Below are 25,154 nucleotides of genomic sequence, written 5' to 3' on the forward strand. Positions count from 1 at the left end.
TTTCTTTTTTTGTTGGACATGGGGCTTGAACTCTGGACCTGGTCAAGTGCTCTTACCACTTGAACCACAGTGCCACTTCTGGTGTTCTGGTGGTTAATTGGAGATGAGAGTCTCACAGACATTCCCATCTGGGCTGGCTTTGAACTGTGATCCTCAGATCTCAGCCTCCTAAGTAGCTAGGATTACAGGCATGAGCCACCAGTGCCCAGCTGTTTCTTAACTTAAGCCCAGCAAACATCTTCTAGACAAATAGTGAAGCCAGACACAGGTTGCTCATGCCTGTATCCTAGCTACTTGGGAGGCTGAGATCTAAGATTGTAGTTCAGAGCCAGCCTGGGCAGGAAAGTCCGTGAGACTCTTATCTCCAATTAACCATTAGAAAACTGGAAGTGGCACTGTAGCTCAAAGTGGGTAGAGTGCTAGCCTTGAGCAAAAAAAGCTCAGGGACAGAGCCCAGGACCTGAGTTCAAAAAATAACAACCAAATAGTGAAAATTGGTGAGAGTGCCAACAGAGCATCCTCACCCTCAAGTCAAAGAGTGTAGAGAAGGGGATGATGGTGAGTAGAATCAAAGCACTTCATATACATGAGCGAAAACAGATTGGTGAAATCCATTTAAAAATGCTTTATACCCTAGTACCATTGGTTCATAGCTGTAATCCTAGCTGCTCAGGAGGCTAAAATCTGAGTATCCTGGTTCAAAGCCAGGCAAGAAAGTCCATGAGATTCTTATCTCCAATTAAGCACCAAAAACGTCAGAAGTGGAACTATAGCTCAAGTGGTAGAGTGCTAGTTTTGAGCAACAAAGCTCAGGGACAGCACCCAGGCTCTGAGTTCAATGCCCAGGACTGGCAACAAAAAAAAAGCTTTACGGAATGGAAAGAGAGTAAGAAAGAGTAACAGATATGAGAGTGATAAAAAGGGATTATATGCATGAATGGAAACATCACAATGAAACTCTTTTGCACAATTAATGTACACTAGTAAATTTTTTCTGCAATAGGAAAAAAAATTGGAAACATTAAATACCTCATTGAGAGAAAATGAGAACTGCATATGATGAAGAATGTTTAAAATGATTAATGAAAAGGCAAGGGATATACCATAGTGGTAGAGTGATTGATTAGCATATCCAGGCCTTCAAGTTCATTCCTCTACACAACAAAGCAAGCAAGGAATTTCTTGACTAGAATTGTTAATGATTATTTCCAGTTTATATGTCTTGGATGTATTGAAATAGAATAGGAGGAGAGACGAAGAAGCATATTAAGAATATTAAAAGAGATTAACTGGCTAGTAAGCATAAGACTAGTATAATAACATAAGATTAAAACATAAGATTTGGATTGCAAATATATTAACAAAAGGGAATCCTTTCCCAGTGGACAAAATAATACCTATTTGAAGAAGACATGAAAAAGTTATATCAATGATAATTGGAAAAACTATCAGCTCTCCATCATTCAATCAAAGATGATGGGCTCATCCAGGCACCAGTGGCTCACACCTGTAATCCTAGCTACTCCAGAGGCTGAGATCTGAGGATCATAGTTCAAAGCCAGCCTGGGCAGGAAAGTGCCTAAGATTCTTACCTCTAGTTAATTACAGAAAAAAGTGGGCCCAGAGACAGCTCCCAGTCCCAGAATTCAAGCCCCGGGACTGGAAAAAAAAAAAAAAAAAAAAAAGATAATGAGCTCGGATATGGTTTGTGTTTTGTGATATGTATTATCCTGGGAATGGAACCAAGACAACTAATTTGCCACCATGCTACATCCATCCTCCATCCAGTAGCAAGTAATTTTAAGAGTTAAGTTCTTTGAAATCTTTAAGAAGTTGTTTCATTTGAATGCTTACTAAATTGTCCAAAGACTGCAACTTAAGAACAAGCCAAATCTATCCAGTTTTTCTTTCTTTTAGTCACTAACAAAATAAACAGCAAAAACAAAAAAAGTATAAAATAGCTGGGTGCCAGTGGCTCACACTTGTAATCCTAGCCTCCTAAGAGGCTAAGATCTGAAGATTGTAGTTGGAAGCCAACATGGGCTGCAAAGTCCATGATACTCTTATTTCCAATTAAAACCAGAAGTGGCACTGTGGCTCAAAGTGGTAGAGTGCTAGCCTTGAGTGAAAAAGCCTAGACTCTGAATTCAAGTCCCAAGACACATACATACATACATACATACATACATACATACATACATACATATGCATATATATGTATGTATAATAATTGGCAAGGGATATTCAACACCAACCAAACAATAAGAGGGACCAATCTAATGCCATAATGATAAAAGGGGACAGACAAGAAAATAAAACATACTAGAAAAGAAACAGTATACAATAGAAAGGTTCTTCTAAATCCCTCTAATCTACTAGAAACAAAGCCAATAAGCTATGAGATCCAGAGAATTCTCACTAAAACTTTCAGATCTAGAGCTAAGCTTATAAAGACTGCTTCAAAGTGTTGTTCGTTAGTATACTTACTTTTGAAAATGTGGTTGTCCACGTCAATTGCCCATTTTTGTTATTATTAGCAAGACTGGGGTTTGAACTAAGAGTGTTGGCCTGGTGGGCAAGTGCTCTTGAACCATGCCCCCTGCCTTTTATTTATATTCAAGTACTGTCTCATGCGTTTTACTTGGGGCACAACCTACATTCCTTTTGCCTTTGCCTCCTGTACAGCTGGACTTGCAGGAATGTGCCACTACACCCAGATTGCTTGTTGAAAGAGCCTCCTAACTTTTTTCACAGGCTAGCCTCAAATTATGAGCCTCCTATCTCTGCCTCCTGGTCATCACCCATTTTAAAAGTGGATTTTTGTTACTTTTGTCATTGAATTGTTTGAGTTCCTTACATATTTTACATAATAATCTCTCATTGAATTAATAGTTTAATAAGAGAAAGTCTAAACATTCTTGCAAATTTTCACAACATTTAGGACAAGAAATTTGTAAATAATTAAAAGAAAGCAAAACTGACTACTATAAACAAACAGTTCATATTAGCAACATTGGAGTCAAGAAAAAATAGAAAAAAATTATCCTCCAAATGCCAAAGAACAATAATTTAAAACACCTAACAGTTAAGGATAACAGTAAAGCAGACATTTTCAGACATGCAAGAAAACGAAAGTTTACTAGCTGCAGACTTTCTAAACAAAGTACTAGAAGATGTATTCAAATACAGAGGAAAATAAATAAGTAGAAGATGCATGAAACAAAGTAGAAGGACATAAAAGAACTTAATCTTATATCTAAGTATTTACAAAAACAATTGTAGTCTCTAAAATCTGTATAAAAGCGACATTGTAGTTGGGAGCATATTTTATAGGTGGAGAAAGTGGGAAGAATAACCTCTCACTGTGGGTCTGTGACTCTGTCTCTTATAGATGATGGGAAGATTGATCTGAAAAATGTGGTAGGAAAATTGAAAGATTTCACAGGTGAGTTTCTGCAGTACTCATACCCAAACCCTCTACAATGAGCTTCAATTATATATTATTTTCCCAGGATCTGATATTAATTTAGCTATTTTACCTTGCTATTATGAAATATCTCTGCCAGATAAAATGTGTTTGCTCTTGGGCTGGGAAGGTGGCTCAGTGGTAGAGCGCTTGCCTTGCATGCATGAGGCCCTGGGTTCTATTCCTCAGCACCACATAAGGAAAAAGAGAAAAGATGGAAGTGGCGCTGTGGCTCAAGTGGTAGAACACTAGCCTTGAGCTGAAGAGCTGAGGGGCGTGCCCAGGCCCAGAGTTCAGGCCCCATGACCAGACCCCCCCCCCAAAATGTGTTTGCTCTTAATCTACCTATTTTTTAAAAATTATTTACTTTTGATAATAATCCCTATGTATATTAAGGATATTTTTCATTTATAAATATTTCCTTTACTATGTGTAAATTTCAGATAAGTGTGTTAATAATGGAATAAAGTTTTGGAAAAACCCAAGATAATTTTTGGATGATTAATTATTATAAGTCAGTATAATTATTACAAGAATTATTTCTATTGCCAATTCATAATCTAACTTGGGAACTATGGGAACTAGATTTTATCCTGTACATTATATATCCCCAACCCTGAGAGAGCCTTTGTTATATTAATGTCACAGGAGCAGGTTCACTTTGTCTTCTACTAGCATGTTGCATTTGTATGCTTTATTTTGCTTTGTTCTTTAACCTTAAGTTGAGATAGAGGCAAGGTAAACTATTTTAAAGTATATTATCATAGCTCATATTTATTAATAATACCTTCTTAGGAATTTCTAAAACACTGAGTTATTAATGTATAAATTTTTCACCTGAAAATAGTCTCTTTTTTCAAAGGAGAAAAAGTTAATACCAGGGATGTGAAAAATATTCTTGAAGACATGGGGATAAAAGTCAGCACTAAGGAATGTAAGAAGCTACTAGCGTCACTGCCAGTTGATGGTGAGCTGCATGTGTGTTACTGGACCTCCAGAATGTTTTCTCTACCATTCTATTGTGGATATTGAAGGGATGCATTTTTAGGTGTTACCTGCATCCATCCTCCAGCTCTTTTTGTCTTGTGAATAGTCTATTACTGTGTCAACTCAGGTACAGCTTCAATCCCCAAAAGAATCCTCTTTTACAAAATTATTGTTAAGGAAAAAAGATAGTGCTAATGGTCTCTGCAAAGGAGAGAAAAAAGGAGATGTACTTCTTTTCTCTCCCAAGCATTCGGAGATCCTTGTGAGAGAATCCCTTCCTGTCCCAGAGTCACTTTTCCATATACTGTCACTGTGAATTCCCTTCTGATTCTTATTCCTCACAGAGCAGAGCTAAACTCTGAAAACTCTTCCTTCTGTTCTCAATTTCTGGAAAGATGCTGAGTATCTCCCTCTTCTCTGTTATCAGCCTAGACTGCATATTAAGACTCTGTTTCAAAAAAAAGATAAGCATCTCAGCAAAGGCCTTTCTACCTCTACAACTAATTCTTGTACCTGCTGCTAAAAAAATAAATTTTTAAACCAGTTTGAAATTAGTAAAAACTTCAAGCATAAGCTTCGTCATCATGGACTATGAAAATATTTGCTTTTTCTTGATTATGTCAAACTTTAGGAGTAAGAGTAAATAAAACAGTGAAAATGTGGTAGAAATAAGAATCAAAACTAGAAAAGATTCTAGTATTCTGAAGGCTAAGGTGGGAAGATCAGAAGTTTGAGGTCAGTTTAGGCTACAGAGCAAGACCTTGTTTTAAAAAAGAGACAATAGGAGCTGGGAAGGTGGCTCAGTGGTAGAGTGCTTGCCTTGCATGCATGAGGCCCTGGGTTCAATTCCTCAGCACCACATAAGCAGAAAAAGCCGGAAGTGGCACTGTGGCTCAAGTGGTAGAGCACTGCCTTGAGCTGAAGAACTGAGGGATAGTGCCCAGGCCCAGAGTTCAGGCCCCTCAACCAGCCCAATAAAAGAGAGACTAGATTAAGAGCAAGGGTTTTAGTTCTATACTACAGAAAATAATAATTTGGTGTTGAGGAGTTAGTAAATATACTCATAATGCTCTCTAGTATACTGATGTTCAGGTACTATTGTCACCACACACACAATGATGACACATTCTCCAACAGAAAACAGATCTGTTTGCAGTCACAAAGTAATTAGTAGCAGAGTAAGAGTCAGGCTCCTGATTTCTACATTAGTAAACCAGTCCATTTGTTGCTTAATTTCAGCATAATTTAAAGGTAAAAGAAAGTCAGACCATTACATTCTCTTTGAGAAACATTCTCTGTCCTGAACTGTGCCTTTTCTTACAGGTGATAAAGTTTTTCAGAATCGACTGCTAAAGGATTTGAAGTCTTTCAATGGTGGGTAATAGATTTAGACTCGAAATCTTTATATTTGTCTTTTTTCCTAGTTTTCCTAGTTATTATATCGTTTGTGCCTCTCCTATCCCTTACTGAAAGATCTCCTATCTTACTGAAAGATCAGTATATAATTCTTTTTGTGAATATGCTGGGTAAACTTGATACTCAATCAGATTCAAAGAAACTAGTCCTAAGTATCTCCATAGTTGTCTTTCTTTGTATTCCTGGATAGAAGCTCTGCCATTGTAATACTCAACTGTAAGCTGTTAGTGTTATTTTTTCAATATAAAAATGTCATATGCCCATTTAATAAAATATACAATATTTTAAATAACAACTCTTAGTCCTATTGTGTAATCATAACTGCTCAATATTTTGAAGCCCTCTATAAAATATCAAAAATTTCACACAGGCAAAACTGCTTTGAAATCTCACTGGAAGTTTACATAAAAAAACACCAACCTACCAGTCTTAATAAAGTTAGCATAGTTACTTTCTTCCAGTGTTGCAAATGATTATTATGCCTATGGCTGAGGAATTAGATAAAGAAATAATTGGCTTGAATAAGTTATGATATACAAAAATATTTCTGAATTAAGATATTCATGATTTAAAGGACATAGAGTTACCTGCTGGAGAAATAAATTGTCTATTATATAAGTTTATCTGACTTGGGGAAGGGAAAGGGAAGTACAGAAATGGTGAGACAAAGGGTCAACCAATTCAGCAGTGCAACCAACCAGACATTATGTTGGAAATGAACTATACACAGGGAGAAGGGAGGGAGAGAGGGAAAAAACTGGGAGAGAATGAGGGAAGGAGGGAGGGACACTGTCCCAAAGGAAATGTACCTGACTTATGTAACTGTAACCTCTCTGAATATAATTTTACAATAAAATTAAAAAATAAATAAACTGATATTACCTGAGATTTGCTCTGCTTATGTGCCTGCTATCTGTGGAATGGCAGAGAGAATGACAGGCATTGTTTATATCCTTTATTTCTTATTTATCTTTGCCAGACAAGTGGTTTTAATTAGTATAAGTTAAATGATCATATAACTCTACTCCACTGAAAAGCAGTTTTTCCTGTATTAATCATCTCTTGTAAATAATTGTAGCTATGTCATTTTTTTTATGAAATAAAAGTACACTTGTTGGCTAGAGGTGTAGCTCAAGTGGTAGAGCATCTGCTGAGCAACCATGAGGTCCTGAATTCAAACTCTGGAACCAGCAATCAATCAATCAATATTTGTTACTTAATAATACTCTGTCATTAGATACTTAACTTGGGAGTTTTTGTTTCTATGTAACACACACACACACACACACACACACACACACACACACACACACACACACACACACACACACACACACACACACACACACACTAACCACTTATTCTTCCTCTTTGGCATAACCTTGTTCTGTGAAAAGTAGAATTGGTGAAGTAGGATTATAAACATTTTAATTAAAGAATTAATTGCAGAACTACTTTCCAATAATGTAATTCTAGTTAACTTTCACCAGCATCCAGGCCCATAGAAAGTTAATTTAACTTGGTATAAGTATTATCCATATTATATCCTTATTGTGTTTTTCTGACATTTCTATCTCTTTCTTAAGGAGGGGAGGTCAATGTCAACAACCTGAACCAGACTCTAGGGAGCATGGGGATTCAGCTTAAAAATAAGGAATTGAAAAAGCTGATACAAATGCAGTCTGTTGATGGTGAGCATTTTGAATCACTATTTTGCCTTTGAGGGGAAAACTTAGAATCTTAGCTTCATGTATAAGAATTTCTAGCCAGGTGCTGGTGGCTCACACCTATATACCTAGCTACTCAGGAGACTGAGATGTGAGGATAGCAGTTTGAAGCCAGCCCAGGCAGGAAAGTCTGTGAGACCCTTATCTCCAATAAACTACTCAGAAAAAGCTGGCAATGGCACTGTGGCTCAGGTAGTGGAGTGCTAGCCTTGAGCACAAAGAGGCACAGGGACAGGACCCAAACCCTGAGTTCAAGCCCCGGGACTGGAAAAAAAAAAGAATTTCTAAAATTAGGCTGATTTAAATAATTTAACACATTTTTGATAGAGAAGAACTTGGCCTGTCTTTTGTCATTTTTATTCACCTGATGTTATTGTCCTGCTTAACTATGCTAAAAGAAGACATTCACAACTATTATTAGTCCAAAACACAGGAGAAACAAATATAAAGGAGAATGAATGAATGAATGAATAAACAACAAAGACACCCAGAAATAACTGAGAGAAAAAGTATTAGTGAAGAATGGTTGAACATCATTAATATTTTCTAGGGTATCTAACAATAATAAGCTACTACCTTTCTGAGACACAAAAGTTGGAAACGTTAGGGGAAAGCCTATCAGTAGCATAGGGAAGATAAAAAACATCTAGCTTAGTATCTACATTAAGTATAAGGTGCACAAAAACAAGAAAAGATCTTATGAAAGGTATCTTTTACCACTCATACAAGAAAACATGTGAAGATTCAACTACTGGAGATACAGTATAAATCCCATGGTCGGGGCTGGGAAGGTGGCTCAGTGGTAGAGGGCTTGCCTTGCATGCCTGAGGCCCTGGGTTCGATTCCTCAGCACCACATAAGCAAAAATAAAAAAGCTGGAAGTGGCGCTGTGGCTCAAGTGGTACAGCGCTAGCCTTGAGCTGAAGAGCTGAGGGACAACGCCCAGGCCCAGAGTTCAGGCCCCACGACCAGACCCAAAAAAAAAAAAAAAAAAATCCCATGGTCAAAGAATATGAGTGAAAATCTGTGGTCCTTCTTACTAATAAGGAATCAGACACTCAAATAAGGAAATATAAATGTCAGGGTCACACAAATAATTCAACAAAATTCAAAGAGCTTCATTGGATTCTAGTTTGTAATTATTGCTAGATGTAGTTAGAAATGTAATAGAAATTTCTACAATCATTGTCCAAATTATCTTTTGTATTAGTAACAGCTGATGAAAATGTTCCTCTGAAAAAGGTGATCAATGATGTGAATACAATTACAGGCAAGTTATGAAAAAACTAATTCTTTAATATTTTTCCATCTTTTAGTAAATGCATAAATTGATGAGCATAGTATTCATGAATAATTAAATTTGTGACTCTACCAATCAAAAATAACTAGAATATATCCAATGTTGTTATATCACCTCATGTATACTTACTATCATCTTGCCTCTTTACTTTTAGAGATAACACTTTCCTGAATTTTATATTGTTCATTCTCCTTTCAAAAACAATGTATTTGTCGCCTGTAATAATAATTTTTCATTTTTCTTGATTTGACTATATGAAAATATTATCAACCTCTGTAACTTTCTTTTTCTGAAAATTGTGTCAGTTAAGATTTTACAGTTGCTTGCTGTGTAGTTTATTCCTTTTTGCTACCAGATAAACATTCTATTGTTAAAGTATATTGCAGCCAAATACTGTTCTCCACCTGTTTTTATTTATGAGGGCTTTGTTACATAATCATGTAATAATATCACTATTTTTATGCTATAACAGAGTTGAGTATATGCTAGGGAAAGCATATGGCCTGAGTGATCCTTTACGGGAAAAGTTTATTCGCTCCTGTTGTTGATCACCACAGTAAATGTTGAAATAAAGATTAAGAAAATACTCAAATCCAATAATTTTGGAAAAACAAAGACTTTATACCATTCTAATTTTGTGGAAAACTGAGAGCTGTGCCCCTGAATATGCTTTTTCCACAAGGTCAAAGGAGCAGTTCTAATTTTCTTCCCATTGTTGGCATTCCTCTGGCCAGTTCTGTGCCTTTATCTAGGAGTTGGAGGTAGTGCTGTAAAAATATGGGCACTTGACTTTCATGATTTTGAATACATGGTTCTTTATGTTTAAATAAACCATTTCTGTTTATTTAAGGAGAAAAAGTTAATGTCAAAGATGTGAAAAATATTCTGGAAGACACTGGAATTGAATTGACATCTAATGAATACTCAGACCTGGTACAAAATCTAGACGGTGAGCATTTCAAATCCATTATAGTGTTTGAGGGAGTCCAAGTTGCATATTGAGGCAACTTTTTCAAGAACTAGGCTAGATGCAGTGACTCATGCCTATAACCCGAGCTACTTGAGAAGCAGAGATCAAGAGCGTCACAAGGTTGACGCCAAGTCAGGTAAAAAGTTTATGAGACAACCATCACTACCAATAAAAGTTGGACATGAAGGCCCACAACTATCATCATGCCTACATTGGAAATGTAAATAAAAAGACTGATACTCACAAGACAGTATGTTGGAAATGAACCTTACAACTCGGGGAGGGGGGGGGAGGTGAGGGAGTTAGGGTAAGGAAGGGACCGTGGGAGAAAAACAAAGGAGTGGGTAACAATGCCCGACAAGAAATGTGCTCATTGGGCTGGGAAGGTGGCTCAGTGGTAGAGTGCTTGCCTTGCATGCATGAGGCCCTAGGTTAGATTCCTCAGCACCACATAAGCAAAAAGAAAAAAGCCGAAAGTGGCACTGTGGCTCAAGTGGTAGAATGCTAGCCTTGAGCTGAAGAGCTGAGGGACAGCGCCAGGCCCAGAGTTCAGGCCCCACAACCGGACCCCCTCCCCCCCAAAAAAAGAAAAGAAATGTGCTCATTACCTTACTGATATAACTGTAACCTCTCTGTACAACATCTTTACAAGAAAATAAAATTAAAAAAAAAAAAAAGGATAAAAGGCAGGGTGCCAGTGGCTTACGCTTGTAATCCTAGCTACTCAAAAGGCTGAGATCTGAGGATCACAGTTTAAAGCTAGCCTGGACAGGAAAAGTCTGTGAGACTCTTATTTCCAATAAACCACTCAAAAAACCGGAAGTGGTGCTGTGGCTCAAGTGGGACAGCGCCCAGGCCCAGAGTTCCAGCCCTACAACCGACCAAAAAAAAAAGAAAAAAAGGAATAAACAGCTGGGCAGTCTTTTGTACATTAAAAAAAAAGACTGCAGTCCAGGCTAGACCAGGTTTAAACACAAGAGTTCTTAGTAATAACAATAATAAGAGCTGGAGAGGTGGTTACAGTGGACCTGAGTTCAAACTTCAGTGCTAAAAGAAAGAAAAAAATGGAGATATGTATAAGGATATGTATAATACCATATTTATAGATAGATACCTATAGTTTCATCATGGTAGATATCTATCTATCCCATAAGTACATATACTTATAATGCGTGCATATGATATATATATATATATATATGTACACACAGCAGACATTCTACTTTTAAAAAATATGATGACTATCTTAATAAATTTTAACAAGACCTAGTTCTTCCTTTGAATTATAATTTAGTTCAGTTTTTGAGAGTCAGTTAATTCTATTTTCTTGAATCACTGCCACTGGATATATTATATTATTTGTTGGGTTCGACCTTTAGAGCTAAAAGTTAAACTGAGAGATGTAAGGAAAACATGAGTCAAAGGAATAGGAGAGTAGGATAAAGAAGGAAAATGGAAAGAAGGTGTGTTCATATTCCTTTATGCTGTCACAAATTAATAATAATTACATGTTTCCATTCAATCAGACACAGAACTCTGAAGAGTTTTCTCTATCCCAGGGTTTCACAACTCTTGGGTTGTTTCTTATGTAAATCATGAAAATATCTGTACAGATGTATGTGAATCTCTCTATTACTCTGATGTATACTGTGCTTTTTATTTACAGATGATGGATATATATATGAAAATCGACTGTTAGATGGTGTAAAATCCTCCAAAGGTAAGAAGCATAATAGAAAAAGGATAAATAGGATTCTTCTGTTTTACATATATATTATTATTTAGTTATTCTCTTGTGGGTCTTGTTGCCTCCTACACTAATTCCATACCTATGGTAGTCTTAAGATATTACTGCATTTTCCAAATAGTTTTTTTTTAATGGCTATGATTGGATTTAAGTTAAAAAGAAAATTTAAATCTGGCCCTTTGGGGTTGATGGAGTGGCTCAAGTGGTAGAGTGCTTGCTTAGTGAGTTCACCTCCTCCATACACACTTTAACACACTGACACACACACGTGCGTGTGCATGCACACACACACATATCTCTTCATAGATAGTATTAAATAACTAATTGGAAATTGTTCAGTGCATCTCACTAACTAAAAGAACTAAATTAAACATTTAGGACACACTTACTAAAAAGTTTTAATTTTTTCTACTTTTCTAATTCATTGAAGAGTGAATTCATACTTGGAATTCATACCTAAAGTCCAATTAAGAACTTACAATTCTATAAATCTATTATGTCCATTTTTGTGGACTTGAAAATTCTGAGTCCGGCATTTTTGCTAGAGCCATGCATGGTATATGTTAATTAACTGAAGTTAATTCTTATTTAGAGGATTGATTAAATTTCCTTTATTTCTGATTCTTTTCTTAGATGCTAAAGTTGATATCAATAATGTGGAAAACATTTTAGGACACATGAAAGTCAATCTCCCAGGTGAACAACTTGAAGATTTGTTACGAAATCTACCAGTTGATGGTAAGCATAATAGATGTTAGTAAACCTTTTAGGAAAATTCGGGCTTACAGGCTTATTTATGTGCTAGTCTGGAGCTAGATCTGTTTCAAGGACAATATAACTTTCTCAATCTTAGCAATCTTCTAATTTTCTAATCCTATTAGAACACATTCAGATACAGTGTCTTTTTATTAACATTAGCATATGTGGTATATGAATGGTATATGTACTCAGAAGCTGAAAGAGTATAGCTTATTACACACAGAGAAAAAGTTACTGAGTTCAGATTAATTATCATTTCCATTTATTTTAAAAGTCATATCAACCCACTGTACATTCTTTAACCTTAAGATACACAGACTTCCAAATCCCTTCTTCCTATACTTTGGTACTGGCTCATCGTATTTTTTGCAGTATTTCAACCTTTTAAAGATAGATGTCCAGAGATGTCTATCTTTAACTCCTATTCCCTGGGGAACTGGAAGTGTTCTTTCTTCTCTATTTCTCTGTAACCTATTTTTGGTGATGTTGTTTTGTTTTGGGGTTTTAGTTTGTTTGCTTGGTTGCTTTTGTGGCCAGGTCCTGGGACTTGAATGCAGGGCCTTAAGGACTGTCCCTGAGTTTTTTTGTTCAAGGCTAGCTAGTGCTCTACCACTTGAGCCACAGTCCCACTTCTGGCTTTTCTGTGGTTAGCTGGAGTTAGACATGGATTTTTCTGTCCAGGCTTTGAAGCAGATCCTCAGATCACAGCCTCCTGAGCAGCTAGGATTCCAGGCCTGAGCCACTAGTGCTTAGCTAACCTTGTTATTCTTAAATATAATTTCTTGCTAAAACTTTTTTTAGCAAAACCTTTTTTCTAACAAACTAACAAACTCCCAAGTATTTTACTAGTATTACCAAGAAACCTACTCCTCTTATTCATCAAAAATATTGGTCCTAGTATGTCTATTTTGTTTCAATACATAAACTATTTTTTAACCTATTTCACTGTCCAATTACTTTCTCTGTCATTTATGATCTGTGATACTGTATTTGATCAATCCATCATTCACATCTCATTCTGTTGCTGAGTCTTGCTACAAAGCAATGTTAAAATGTATATTTCTCTAAATTCAATTCCTTTTGGTTGACAGAAGAGCCTAAGAACATTTTAGGTCTATTTTTCTCCTATGCTATATTGGCATTATCTTTATATCTTTATTTCTATATGGTTTTCTTTTAGTTTAGCAAAACAGTAGTAAAAATGTTTTATAAAGCCAAATTCATTCAGCTTTCCTAAAAAATCACTTATTCTTTCTTTTTCTTCCTTTCTTGTACCATTGACATTTCCTTTGAGATTATTTTTCATCTGCTTAAAGTAATTCACTTTATTAAGGATTTATTAGGGAGAATATTCCTTTTTTCTGGTATGAAAGGTAAATTTGTTTAGCTAGGCATAGTTGCACATTCTTATAATCTCAGCATTCAGAAGGCTGAGGGATTAGTATCTCAAGTTTGAGTCTAGCCTGAGCCACATTTGTTTTTCAAGACAAGACTTTGTCTCAAAAGACAACAGCAGTAAAAATTCAGTGCAATACCCATTGAATTTCATTGACATTCCTCACAGAAAAATCAGTCTAAATTCATATGGAAAAATAAAGATTCCAGGTAGAGCAATGTGAGTCAAATAATCAATGCTGGAGGGATCACACATGACTGTCAACCATACTATAGAGCCATAGGAATAAAACCATCATGATACTAACACATAAACAAACATGCAGACCAATGGAGTCAAACAGAAGATCCAGAAAAAAAAAGCCCAAACATGTATTTTATCTGATTATTGACAAAGATACCAAAAACAATTTTTTTTATTCAATAAAATCCCATTTGCCACTCCTTGTTCTTACTTCGTGACCTATGAGATTCCTGTTCAAAAAGACCTTGCTGTTTTCCCCCATATTCTTCTCTGTTTTCAAAGATTCAGGTCATAAAATAGTTGATCCCTCTTGAGTTGACTTCTGTATAAGGTGAGATACACAAATCTAGTTCATTCTTCTACATGTGAATATCTGTGAATTCTTTATCTCCTACTTGTTAAAGGGGAAAGAGGGAAAGAGGACAAAGGGGTAAGAAAGACTAATACAGGGAGCAAATATGACTGAAGTACCTTCTATGAATGTATAGAAATGTCATAATGAAAAAAAAGAAATATCATAATGAAATGTCTTACTAAGTCTAATTTTAAATATATATGGGCATGTATGTATATATAACATGTATGCATATATAAGCATGTATGTATACAGTTAATATATTGTGTACATATAGTCTTGTTTAAGTCTGGATATAGAGTTCTATTAGACAGTTAATTTCTTTTAAAATCCTATTCATTTAAGTATTATTTAAAATATCATCCCATTACTCTGTGCTTTCCATATTGCTAAAGAGATATGGTAGCAAGTCAGTTACAAATACTAGTGGTCTTTGGAGGGTAATCATTTTTGTTGCTGCTGTTGCACATTTGTCTCTAGTTTTGAAACTTAACTATGATGTGGAAAATAGGAATGCATTTTCTTTCATGTAGTTAAAGGAGAGTCACTGGGTAAGTTTTGAGTCTGACAATTGGAATGTTTTATCACATATAGAAAACTGTCAGTCATTACCTCTTCCATGGTTCTCTTTATCCTGTTGTCTTTCATTTATTTCAGAACTCTGATTCAATGTATGCTAACCCAGCCCTCTCTATCCTCCATGACCTTAACTTTACTACTTTCCATACATTTCTTTCTGTGTTCTGAGAATGTTTTATAAGTATCGCGTGCTAACCGATTGCACTACTGTAGCTCCTCTGAGAATGTTTTAGGTAATACGTGTTTTGTAAATAGTATGAGTTCTAAAAGGACAAATATGCTAATTGTGTGGTAATACAAACTACTTAAAAGCAAGTATATGCCCTTCTTTCAGAAAATGCTAATCATATGTACAGTTTCTAATTTCCTCCATGTCCTAAAAAAATAATAATTCTAGGAAAACAAACCAAAGCACTAATCTGAGAGCTCATTCTGCCATTGTAATATATTACAATACATGATTTTAAGTGTTAATAGAGGAAAGATTGTGGCTTTGTGGTAGTGCTTGCTAGCATATGTGAGACCCTGGGTTCATATCCTAGCACAAGGGAACTGGACTGCTTAATAATGAATATGGCAAGCCTTATGCTAGTTGCTGTGCTAGGATGTCATAATGCAAAACAGAATAAAAAATATATTATTTTTATTTGTTTGTTTTTACCCTATGTATGAAACTGTAACCTCTCTCTATGAAGCCTTTACAATAACAACAAAAAACAAAACATTAGACATATAAAGAAAAATGGACTGAAGAGTTGATAGGAGATGTTAACACAGTATTAGAAACCAGGTGGTTAGAAAAAATAAAGGTGCATTTTTACAAAGTAAATCACCCAGGTAGAGATAGCTTTCAGAAGTTTTGGCTGGGGCAAGGAGACACTCAAAACAGATGTCTAGGGCTGGGAAGTTGGCTCAGTGGTAGAGCGCTTGCCTTGCATGCCTGAGGCCCTGGGTTCGATTCCTCAGCACCACATAAGCAAAAATAAAAAAGCTGGAAGTGGCGCTGTGGCTCAAGTGGTAGGGCACTAGCCTTGAGCTGAAGAGCTGAGGGACAGTGCTCAGGCCCAGAGTTCAGGCCTTACAACCGGACCAAAAAAAACAAAAAACAAAAAAAAACAGATGTCTAGCATGGCTGGAATGAGGTGATAAGGGGCCTGGACTTTACTACCTGTTTAGTGTACTTTGTGGGTTCTTAAATTCTGTCATAGGAGATAAGTATATATAGTAGGGTAAGGTATTTTAAATATAAGATATTTTTTGGTGCCAGTCCTGGGGCTTGAACTCAGAATCTGGGCTACGTCCCTGAACTTCTTTTGCTAAAGGCTAGTGCTTTGCCCCTTGAGCCACAGTTCCACTTCCAGTTTTTCCTGAGTGGTTTCTTAGAGATACAAGTCTCACAGACTCCTGCCTGAGCTAGCTTCAAAACTTGATCCTCAGATCTCAGCCTCCTGAGTAGCTAGGATTATAGGCATAAGCCAAAAATATATTACTTTTATTTAAAATTACAATCTTTGAGTATATAATGAACATATCTTCTAGAAAAAAATGTAACATATTAAACTAACTACTAGAGGGTGTTAGTATAGAGTAATGTTGAATGGGCAAAAGCTTAATTTTCCAGACTGAATTTTTTTTCCCAGGAATCTGGTAGTAGACAGTGTAAGACTGAAAGCCTGAACTAGGAGGTGTTTGTGATGTGCAGAGGCTGAGGTCTTGAAAGAAAGAAAGAGACAATAATTAGAATAATAGTTAACATATTCCCTAGTTCATCTTTGTATATGTCATTAGACTATAATTCAAAACAAACCATTAAGAAAAAAACTCTACTGAAAAATCCTTGTGAATTAGTAAACCATAATGTATATCTAATTGTGGCTTATGTTTTAGATTCTGGAAAGACCAATCTATGTAAACTGCTACAAGAAGTAAATAAATTCACAGGTGAGAAAAAAATTATTGAAAACTCTTGTACAAGTACTTCATATTTCCATAAATATTTAAAATCAAATTTTCTTATCCTGTTATTGATTTAACTTCAGCATTTTTAATGATTAAAGTTTGTTGTTACGAATATCTATAAGTTGTCTGGAGTAGGTGCCAAAGGCTCATATTTGTAATCTTTGCTTCTCAGAAGACTGAGATATGAGAATTGTGGTTTGAAGCCAGCTTAGGCAGGAAAGTCTGTGAGACTCTTATTTCCAACTAACCACCAAAAACAAGCCAGAAATAGAGATGTGGCTCAAGTGGTAGAATGCTAGCCTTGAGCAAAACAAAAAGTTCAAACCCAAGCCAGGTGCCCGTGGCTCATGCCTGTAATCGTAGACACTCAAAAGGCTGAGGTCTGAAGATTGCACTTCAAAGCAGCCTGGGCAGGAAAGTCTGTGAGACTCTTATCTCTAATAAACCACTCAGAAAACCGGAAGTGGTGCTATGGCTTAAGTGGTAGAGCTCTCGCCTTGAGTTGAAGAGCTGAGGGACAGAGCCCAGAGTTCAAGCTGAGGGACAGCGCCTAGAGTTCAAGCCCCACAACCGACAAAAAATAAATTAAAGTTCAAGCACAGACCCTGGGTTCAAGCCCCAGGACCAGCATAAAACACAAAACATATACACTCATGCACACGCATGCATGCACATATTCACAAAACTTGTAATCAAATTGTCTAAATGTTCTGATACCTCATTTTTATTTTATGGTTCATATACCAGGATTACCTAGGCAACATACCTGTTTTATTCATTTAAAATGCTTCCTTAGCACCTACTGTAACCTAGTAAACTAAAACTTTGTGATAGGAATGCAAATAATGTGGTCACCATGAATAACCTATCTAATAATTCAGTCAAAACAAAGTAACACAGGTTTTATATAGTGATAACAGGATTCAAATCAGGTAACAACATATGCATATATGGATAACTGGGCTTTCTGTATACTGTATATCTCTTTCCAATGAGGTGGGTTAATGTCTCTGAGATTATTTAGACTGTTATAAATGGGTATTTCTTTGGAAATAAGGAAATAACTTCCAGGGCTGGGAGGGTTGGCTCGGTGGTAGAGTGCTTGCCTTGCATGCTTTATAAGGCCTTGAGTTCGATTCCTCAGCTCCACATAAGCAGAAAAAGCCAGAAGTAGTGCTGTGGCTCAAGTGGTAGAGCGCTAGCCTTGAGCTGAAGAGCTGAGGGACAGTGTCCAGGCCCAGAATTCAGGCCCCACAACCAACAACAAAAAAAAAAAAAGAAAAAAAAGGAAATATCTTCCATCTGTACTCTTCATCTGAAAGCTAAAGATAATACTAAACCAGCTTAGTTTTGATCATTTGGAGTCAGTTTACAATTCTTACTTTCACAATTTCTTGCTTTTGGTTCTTTGTTTTTTTGTAAAGGAGGAGAATTTGAAGCCAAAGCTACACAAAAGGTTCTGGGAAACATGGGGATAGAGCTCACAAATAGGGAATATGAGGAGCTGCTGAAAACCTTGCCAGTTACTGGTAGGTACCTATGCAGTTACTGTGCATACACTCCAGTACAGTCACTGGAATGTACCTGTATGTTGGTCAGGACTTCAGGGTAAGAATATCCTAAAGATCGACCTGTCTGACTTCTTATAAAAACCTAGAAGACAGCTGGGTGCTGGTGGCTCACACCTGTAATCTTAGCTACTCAGGGCTGAGATCTGAGGATTGTGGTTCAAAGCCAGCCAGGGCAGGAAAGTCTGTGAGACTCTTATCTCCACTAAATCACCAAAAAACCAGAAGTAGTGCTGTGGCTCAAGTGGCAGAGCACTCACCTTGAGCTGAAGAGCTAAGGGATAGCGCCCAGGCCCAGAGTTCAAGCCCCATGAACGACAAAAAAAAACCAAAAACACTAAAAGACAAAATTATTAACTTTTAATTGTGCAAACATTATGCCTTTGATAATTAAACTTATTGTTTTGAGAGGCTAGATCTTTAAAACTGAGTTCTGCCATTAACAGTACCATTACCATGAGGTGTAAATAAAGCTTAAGCAGAGAAAAAGAAGAAAAAGTATTAATTGCTATGGAATAGAGACAAGAAAATGGGAGAACATAGAGTAACACAGGTATGTTGGTTTCTATGTAGAATGAACAGACTATGCACATTGAGGATTTTTCTTCTGGGCTTGAGTGTAGCTCAGTCATAGAATACTTGCCTAGAATGTTGTGAGGCCCTAGGTTCAACACCCAACATGGCAGAAAGAAGGGCGGGGGAGGGAATGGGAGGAAGTTTCCTGTCTTATTTTTTTTACTTGTTTAAAAAGACGTGTATAGGCCCAGAAAATGTAAAAATATCAATTAAAGTTAGCTTTTTTTCTTCATTTGAAATTTTTATTCTTTTTTTTTTACTATCTATATCATTTTCTTTTTGATTTTAAATGTGTCTTATTTTACAGATTATGGGAATGTATATAAAAGCATATTGCTCGATCATATGAAAGTGTTTCCTGGTGAGTAAGAATCCCAATAAGAAGGCAAGATCTGACTTTTAGGAATCCTTATCATTAATGAGTGATAGTGATGGAGACTTGAGTCTGTTTGAGCTACATTGTATGCATTTATGGGCATGTCAAAAATGAAATCCCCTTGTATAAATTAATCGATGGTAATAAAAAGGGAAAATACTTACCATTAACCCAAAATTAGATTATTTATGATCAGCCTATTGCTCTTTTAGATGTAACTCTAATTGAGAATAATAGTTTTCTAGTTATAAAATGTTTACTATACCTCAACAGATTCACTTTCTAAAACCATTCATAATTCATAACAAAGTAATACATTTGATTAACTACATCAACAAAATGCATATCTGATAAAATGCATTAATTTTATTTATATAGTAATTATATAAACTACTTTGTAGTATATTTGTAAATTATATAGTATATAATAACTTTCTTCTAAATACACCTTTCCTACAAACTATAGAAAGTATCCCTTGAAGCAAGACTGGTTAAATGTATTAGTATACTTCTGGCTTCCAGAGCAAACCTCTGTAGCCTTGAAGAGTTTGGGTTTTTTTGTTATTATGTAGTAGATTTTCTTCCATCTTATTATACTTGGTGCATGAATATAACCAATATTTTCTTAGCTATTAGCTCCTATTTTTATTACTTCCTTCTTTCTTAAGGTGGGAAATGTCAAGCCTCTAAAATGGATGACCTCCTAGAAGATATGGGTTATGATTTGGAGTATGAGGAAATTGAAGACCTGAAGGACAACCTGCAAACTGATTGTGAGCATTTCATTGTGCCTTCAGGGACTCATTAAGCTCCTCTTAAAAGAAAAGGAAGCCGGGCACCAGTGGCTCATACCTGTAATCCTAGCTACTTAGGAGGCTGAGATCTGAGGATCACGGTTCAAAGCCAGCTCGGGCAGGAAAGACCGTGAGACTCTTATCTCCAATAAACTAAGTAGAAAACTGGAAGTTGTGCTGTGGCTCAAGTGGTAGAGCGTTAGCCTTGAGCTGAAGAGCTGAGGGACAGCGCCCAAGCCCAGAGTTCGAGCCCCACAACCAAAAAAAAAAGAAAAGAAAGAAAGAAAGAAGAAAAGGAAATAAAACTTCCAAATATATTCATTTGGAAAATTTGTTACCTCAGATTATAATATTTAAATCTGAGGTTGGTAATCTGTTAAGCAGTGATCCACACCTGTAACCTAAACTCTAATGTCAATGAGGAATTGACAAACCTAACAAAGACAGAGAAGCCAGATGTTAGTGCTCAAACCTATAATCCCAAGAGACCTCTCAGGTCATGGTTCAATACCAGCCCTGGCAGAAAACTCTTCAAATACTAGAAATCTGGTGGCCAGGAAGTTAGATATATAGAGAAGGTGCTCATGTATATTTCTGCACAAAGAAGTAGTTGCTACACGATAGCCAAGATACAGAAGCCTAGATGTCCCACTACAGATGAGTGGATCCAAAAATGTGGTACCTATATACAAAATGGAATTTTACACAGCCATTAAAAAGAATAAAATAATGTCATTTGCAGGGAAATGGATGGAACTAGAACAAATCATGTTAAGTGAGGTAAGCCAAGATCAGAGGGACAAATGGCACATGTTTTCCCTAAGATGGGGAAATGAGATCTAAAACACACTGGGATATGACGAATTACACAGGAATTCTCACATACGTAGAGACCAAAAGAGGATAGTCTTAGGAGAGAATCACTAAGGTGCAATACCCAAGTGCCCCTTCATATGTACATAAAATAATATACTTTACTGAAACAAACTCTGAAGATATGGAAACAGAGGACTTTTTCCTTAATTTGTTTTTTTCTTTTTCTGATGACTCTGTATTCTTTATCTTGCATATGGTGTATTCATGTGCACATCTGTGGGAGAGTTAAGGGAAGGCACAGAATCCGAGGAAAAAGAATAAAAAAATGCATTGGACATTGGTGAAAGTGAATTATGCAAGTCATGGGTGGTAATGGGAGGGAAGGAATGGGACAGAATGAAGGAATAAATGACACTGTATGAAAGGAAGTATACTTATTATCCAACATATGTAAATGTAACCCCACTGCATATCACCTCTAAAATAACAATAAAATAAAATTTTAAAAGTAGTTGCTATAGAAATATTATAGTATACATTGCTTTTAAATCCTGTAATACTAAAAAAGTCAAACACAAATGCTCTTTGATCCTACTGTGAGACAGGCCAAATGAAAAAGAAGTCAAGCAGTGATTTTTCAATTTCCTACCACATTACATATTGAATTTGATATACTGGTCTGGAAATTTCTTCTTCTGTGCTATATATTAATCATATATAAACTTTTCATCTTCAATTGCATGTCCATCTGGGGATGAAAATTAGTGCATCCATAAAACAAATCAGGCTACCTGAATTCAGGGTTCCATTCCACAATGTAAAGAATTATAATGTGTTTTCTGGGCCTGAGTCATTTTGACAGGTCTCATTTATACCTTATCTTACAGGTGAAAATGTTAAAATGGTTGAAATGATGGAAACTGTAGAGTTATATACTGGTAAGTGAAAGACATAGGGGGAAATTATTGTAAATAGCAGTAAAATACTTTCACTGTTATAATAGTAAATATTCTATTTATATCACAGAGACCCTGACATATTAACCTTCTTGATATGCTAATGTTATCTTTCATCCAATGATACAGATTAATTTGAGTCACATGCTTTTTGATGAAATTACTACTAAATTATTGTCTTGATACAGTACCCTGTAATTTTCCAGATTTTTTTTCAGTTATGTATATCATTGTATCAATTGCTCAAATAACCAAAAATCTAGGTTTCCACAATATTTGGTCAGATTATGCATTATCATAAATCTTGAGAATAATCTACTCACATAGACTAAAATGTAATATTAACATTACCTTATATAAAGCCAGGTGCTGGTGGCTCATGCCTATAATCCTAGCTACTCAGGAGGCTGAGATCTGAGTATCAAAGTTTGAAGCCAGCCTAGGCAGGAAAGTTTGTAAGACTCTTATCTCCAGTTAACCAATAAAAATCCAGAAGTAAAAATGTGGCTCAAGTGATAGAGTGCTAGCCTTGAGCCAAAAATCCTAAAAGACAGCACTCAGACTCTGAATTCAAGCCCCCAGTACTAGCACCAAAAAGAGAGAGACAGACACAGAGACAGAGAGAGAGACAGAGAGTGAGAGAGACTTTTTCTCTATAGAATTAAGAAATTGGGTGGAGGGGTGTATATATGTATAATCCCAGCATTCAGGGGACAGAAACAAAAAGACCTTAAGCTAAGGTTAGCCTGTACTATAATAGTCATAGGTCATCTTGGAATACATAGCAAGATCCTGTCACACACACATACACAAAAACATAAAATTCTATTTTTTATATGTCCTTAGAGTCTTGACTCTGAATTATGACCATTTAAGTTAGTAGTTAAATTTAAATGAATTTGTAGTTTAAAATCATTTGTTTGGGGGCTGGGAAGGTGGCTCTGTGGTAGAGCGCTTGCCTTGCATGCATGAGATCCTGGGTTCAATTCCTCAGCACCACATAAGCAAAAAAGAAAAAAGCCGGAAGTGGCACTGTGGCTCAAGTGGTAGAGTGCTAGCCTTGAGCTGAAGAGCTGAGGGACAGCGCCCAGGCCCAGAGTTCAGGCCCCATGACCGGACCCCAAAAAAAAAATCATTTGTTTCTGTTAATTTTTTTTTATTGTGAAAATACCGAATAGAGGGGTTACAATTACATGGGCAAGATAATGAGTACACTTTTTATCAAGCATTGTTGCCCCTCCTTTGTTTCCCCTTCCCACCTACCCCCCACCCCCCTCTGTTAAATTTTTTATCAGCCATCATTTCTGTCTTTTCATAGGAAACAAGATTAGTGTAAATGAAATAGATAACGCTTTGAAACGCATGGGGATAGTACTCACTCCAAAGAAATTCTGGGAGTTGATAAGGAGCCTGCCAATTACTTGTAAGTATTTCTGATACAGCTCTGGCCTTCAGGGGAATTTAGTTTAGGTATGTGTATTATTGGGGAAGTACAGAATCACTGAACATTTATTCCACATTTATTGAATGATAAAAATTAAAGACAAAGTCCTTGCCTTCACAGAAACTATTTTAGGGTAAGGCTTAATCTTTTGGGATTGAGATTGAGAACTTCTTAAATTAATAAACTAAGAAAATTTAATGAAAAAGAATAATAGTGAGTAAATAATCTTGAAATTCATTTGAAAAAGGATGAATATGGTCAAAATAGATTGTTTACAACTATGGAAATTTAACAAGGAAGTCTATTGAAATTGTTTGGGAAGGTAAGAAGGTGAAACTGATAGGAACATACTATAAACTAGTGTGGAAAAGTACCAATGAAATCTTCCTTTTTATAACTAATGCAAGCAAATTTAAATAAAGAGTAATAATAAATGAAAAAAGAAAAGTTAGGGTTAATTCAGAGAGAAGTTTAAGCATAGTAAGATGGACAAATTCAGAAACTTCTCTACTTCTTCACTTTATTCTGTGTGTGTGCGTCCACGTGCACACACACATGCATGTATGTACATGTGTGTGCATACGTTGGTCCTGGGGCTTGAATTTAGGACTGGAATACGGTCCCTGTGCTTTTTTGTTCACAAGACTAGTGCTCTACCACTTGAGCTTCAGTTTCATTTCTGGCTTTTTGGTGGTTAATTGGAGATGAGTCTCATGGACTTTCCTCCTTGGGCTAGCTTGGAACTGTGATCCTCAGATCTTAGCCTCCTCAGAATCTAGGATTACAGGTATGAGCCAACCGCTCCCAGAATTTAGCGATCTACAGTTTTCTTATGAACTGTGGTATCACTTTACCTGTGACACTAATTATATCTTCTGTTACAGCTGATGGAAAGGTGTATTGGAACCGACTGCTAAGTGGTTTAAAGAGTTTTCACAGTAAGTGATAAACATGTCAAGTAAAACTGAGATCTTTAAGTGTGTTTATTCTTTCAAAAAGTCCATTTAATTACTGATAATAACATTTCTGTTGAGTGTAGCTCCAAGCACTATTCTAACTACATCTATTAATTCAGCCTCACAGTGGTATTAAAAGTAAGTATTTATTAGCACTATTTCCCAGATGAGTTGCTTCATGCTTAAGGTCACACAGACTGAACTTGGGAAGAGCCAGGATTTGAAGCCAGATTCTGAAGCACTGTGGTCTATTTTAACAGTTTTATTTGTTCGTTTGTTTTGGGTGCTGGCAGTGGGACTTCAACTCAAGTCCTTGCTCACACAATAGCTTAGCTTTTTTGCTCAAGGCTGGTGCTCTACCACATGAACCACGCCTCCACTTCTGGGTTTTAGCTGACTAACTGGAGACAGATAGTCCTTCCCAGGATGGCTTCAAACTCCAACCCTTAGATCTCAGCTTCCTGCATAGCTAGGATTACAGGCATGAACCACCAGCACCCAGTTTGTTTTTAATCCTTCTGCCAAATAGCTCAAACAACTAAGTTTGTAGAGATCATTTACTGTTATCACAGGTTTCACACTTGGTAGCCATTATATGGATGTTTGTGTTGGATATATCTTTCTATAACTCAAAGAAGAATGAGGGCTGGGAAGGTGGCTCAGTGGTAGAGCACTTGCCTTGCATGCTCGAGGCCCTGGGTTCGATTCCTTAGCACCACATAAGCAAAAAGAAAAAAGCCGGTTAGTGGTGCTGTGGCTCAAGT

General features: G+C 36.4%; 2 protein-coding genes across 4 annotated transcripts in view; both read left to right on the forward strand.

The window, feature by feature from the left end:
- LOC138830530 (fap1 adhesin-like) overlaps positions 1-8,877 on the forward strand; it is a 167,559-nt gene extending 158,682 nt beyond the window's left edge. Inside the window, exons 91-95 of the mRNA XM_070026908.1 lie at positions 3,392-3,445; positions 4,329-4,433; positions 5,777-5,827; positions 7,456-7,560; positions 8,807-8,877. Coding sequence (XP_069883009.1) covers positions 3,392-3,445; positions 4,329-4,433; positions 5,777-5,827; positions 7,456-7,560; positions 8,807-8,877 — 386 coding nt within the window. The remainder of the gene's footprint in view (positions 1-3,391; positions 3,446-4,328; positions 4,434-5,776; positions 5,828-7,455; positions 7,561-8,806) is intronic.
- Positions 8,878-9,754: 877 nt separating this feature from the next.
- The window catches only part of Efcab3 (EF-hand calcium binding domain 3), a 115,575-nt gene continuing 100,175 nt past the window's right edge, over positions 9,755-25,154 (forward strand). For all 3 annotated transcript variants that reach the window (XM_070027700.1, XM_070027702.1, XM_070027701.1), the window contains exons 1-10: positions 9,755-9,845; positions 11,533-11,586; positions 12,247-12,351; positions 16,833-16,886; positions 18,329-18,433; positions 19,356-19,409; positions 20,093-20,197; positions 21,922-21,972; positions 23,309-23,413; positions 24,319-24,372. In XM_070027700.1, coding sequence (XP_069883801.1) covers positions 12,291-12,351; positions 16,833-16,886; positions 18,329-18,433; positions 19,356-19,409; positions 20,093-20,197; positions 21,922-21,972; positions 23,309-23,413; positions 24,319-24,372 — 589 coding nt within the window. In that variant the 5' untranslated portion in view covers positions 9,755-9,845; positions 11,533-11,586; positions 12,247-12,290. The remainder of the gene's footprint in view (positions 9,846-11,532; positions 11,587-12,246; positions 12,352-16,832; positions 16,887-18,328; positions 18,434-19,355; positions 19,410-20,092; positions 20,198-21,921; positions 21,973-23,308; positions 23,414-24,318; positions 24,373-25,154) is intronic.

Source organism: Dipodomys merriami, unplaced genomic scaffold (assembly GCF_024711535.1).
Source record: "Dipodomys merriami isolate MVZ:Mamm:240054 unplaced genomic scaffold, mDipMer1.0.p SCAF_19, whole genome shotgun sequence".
NCBI lineage: Eukaryota > Metazoa > Chordata > Mammalia > Rodentia > Heteromyidae > Dipodomys > Dipodomys merriami.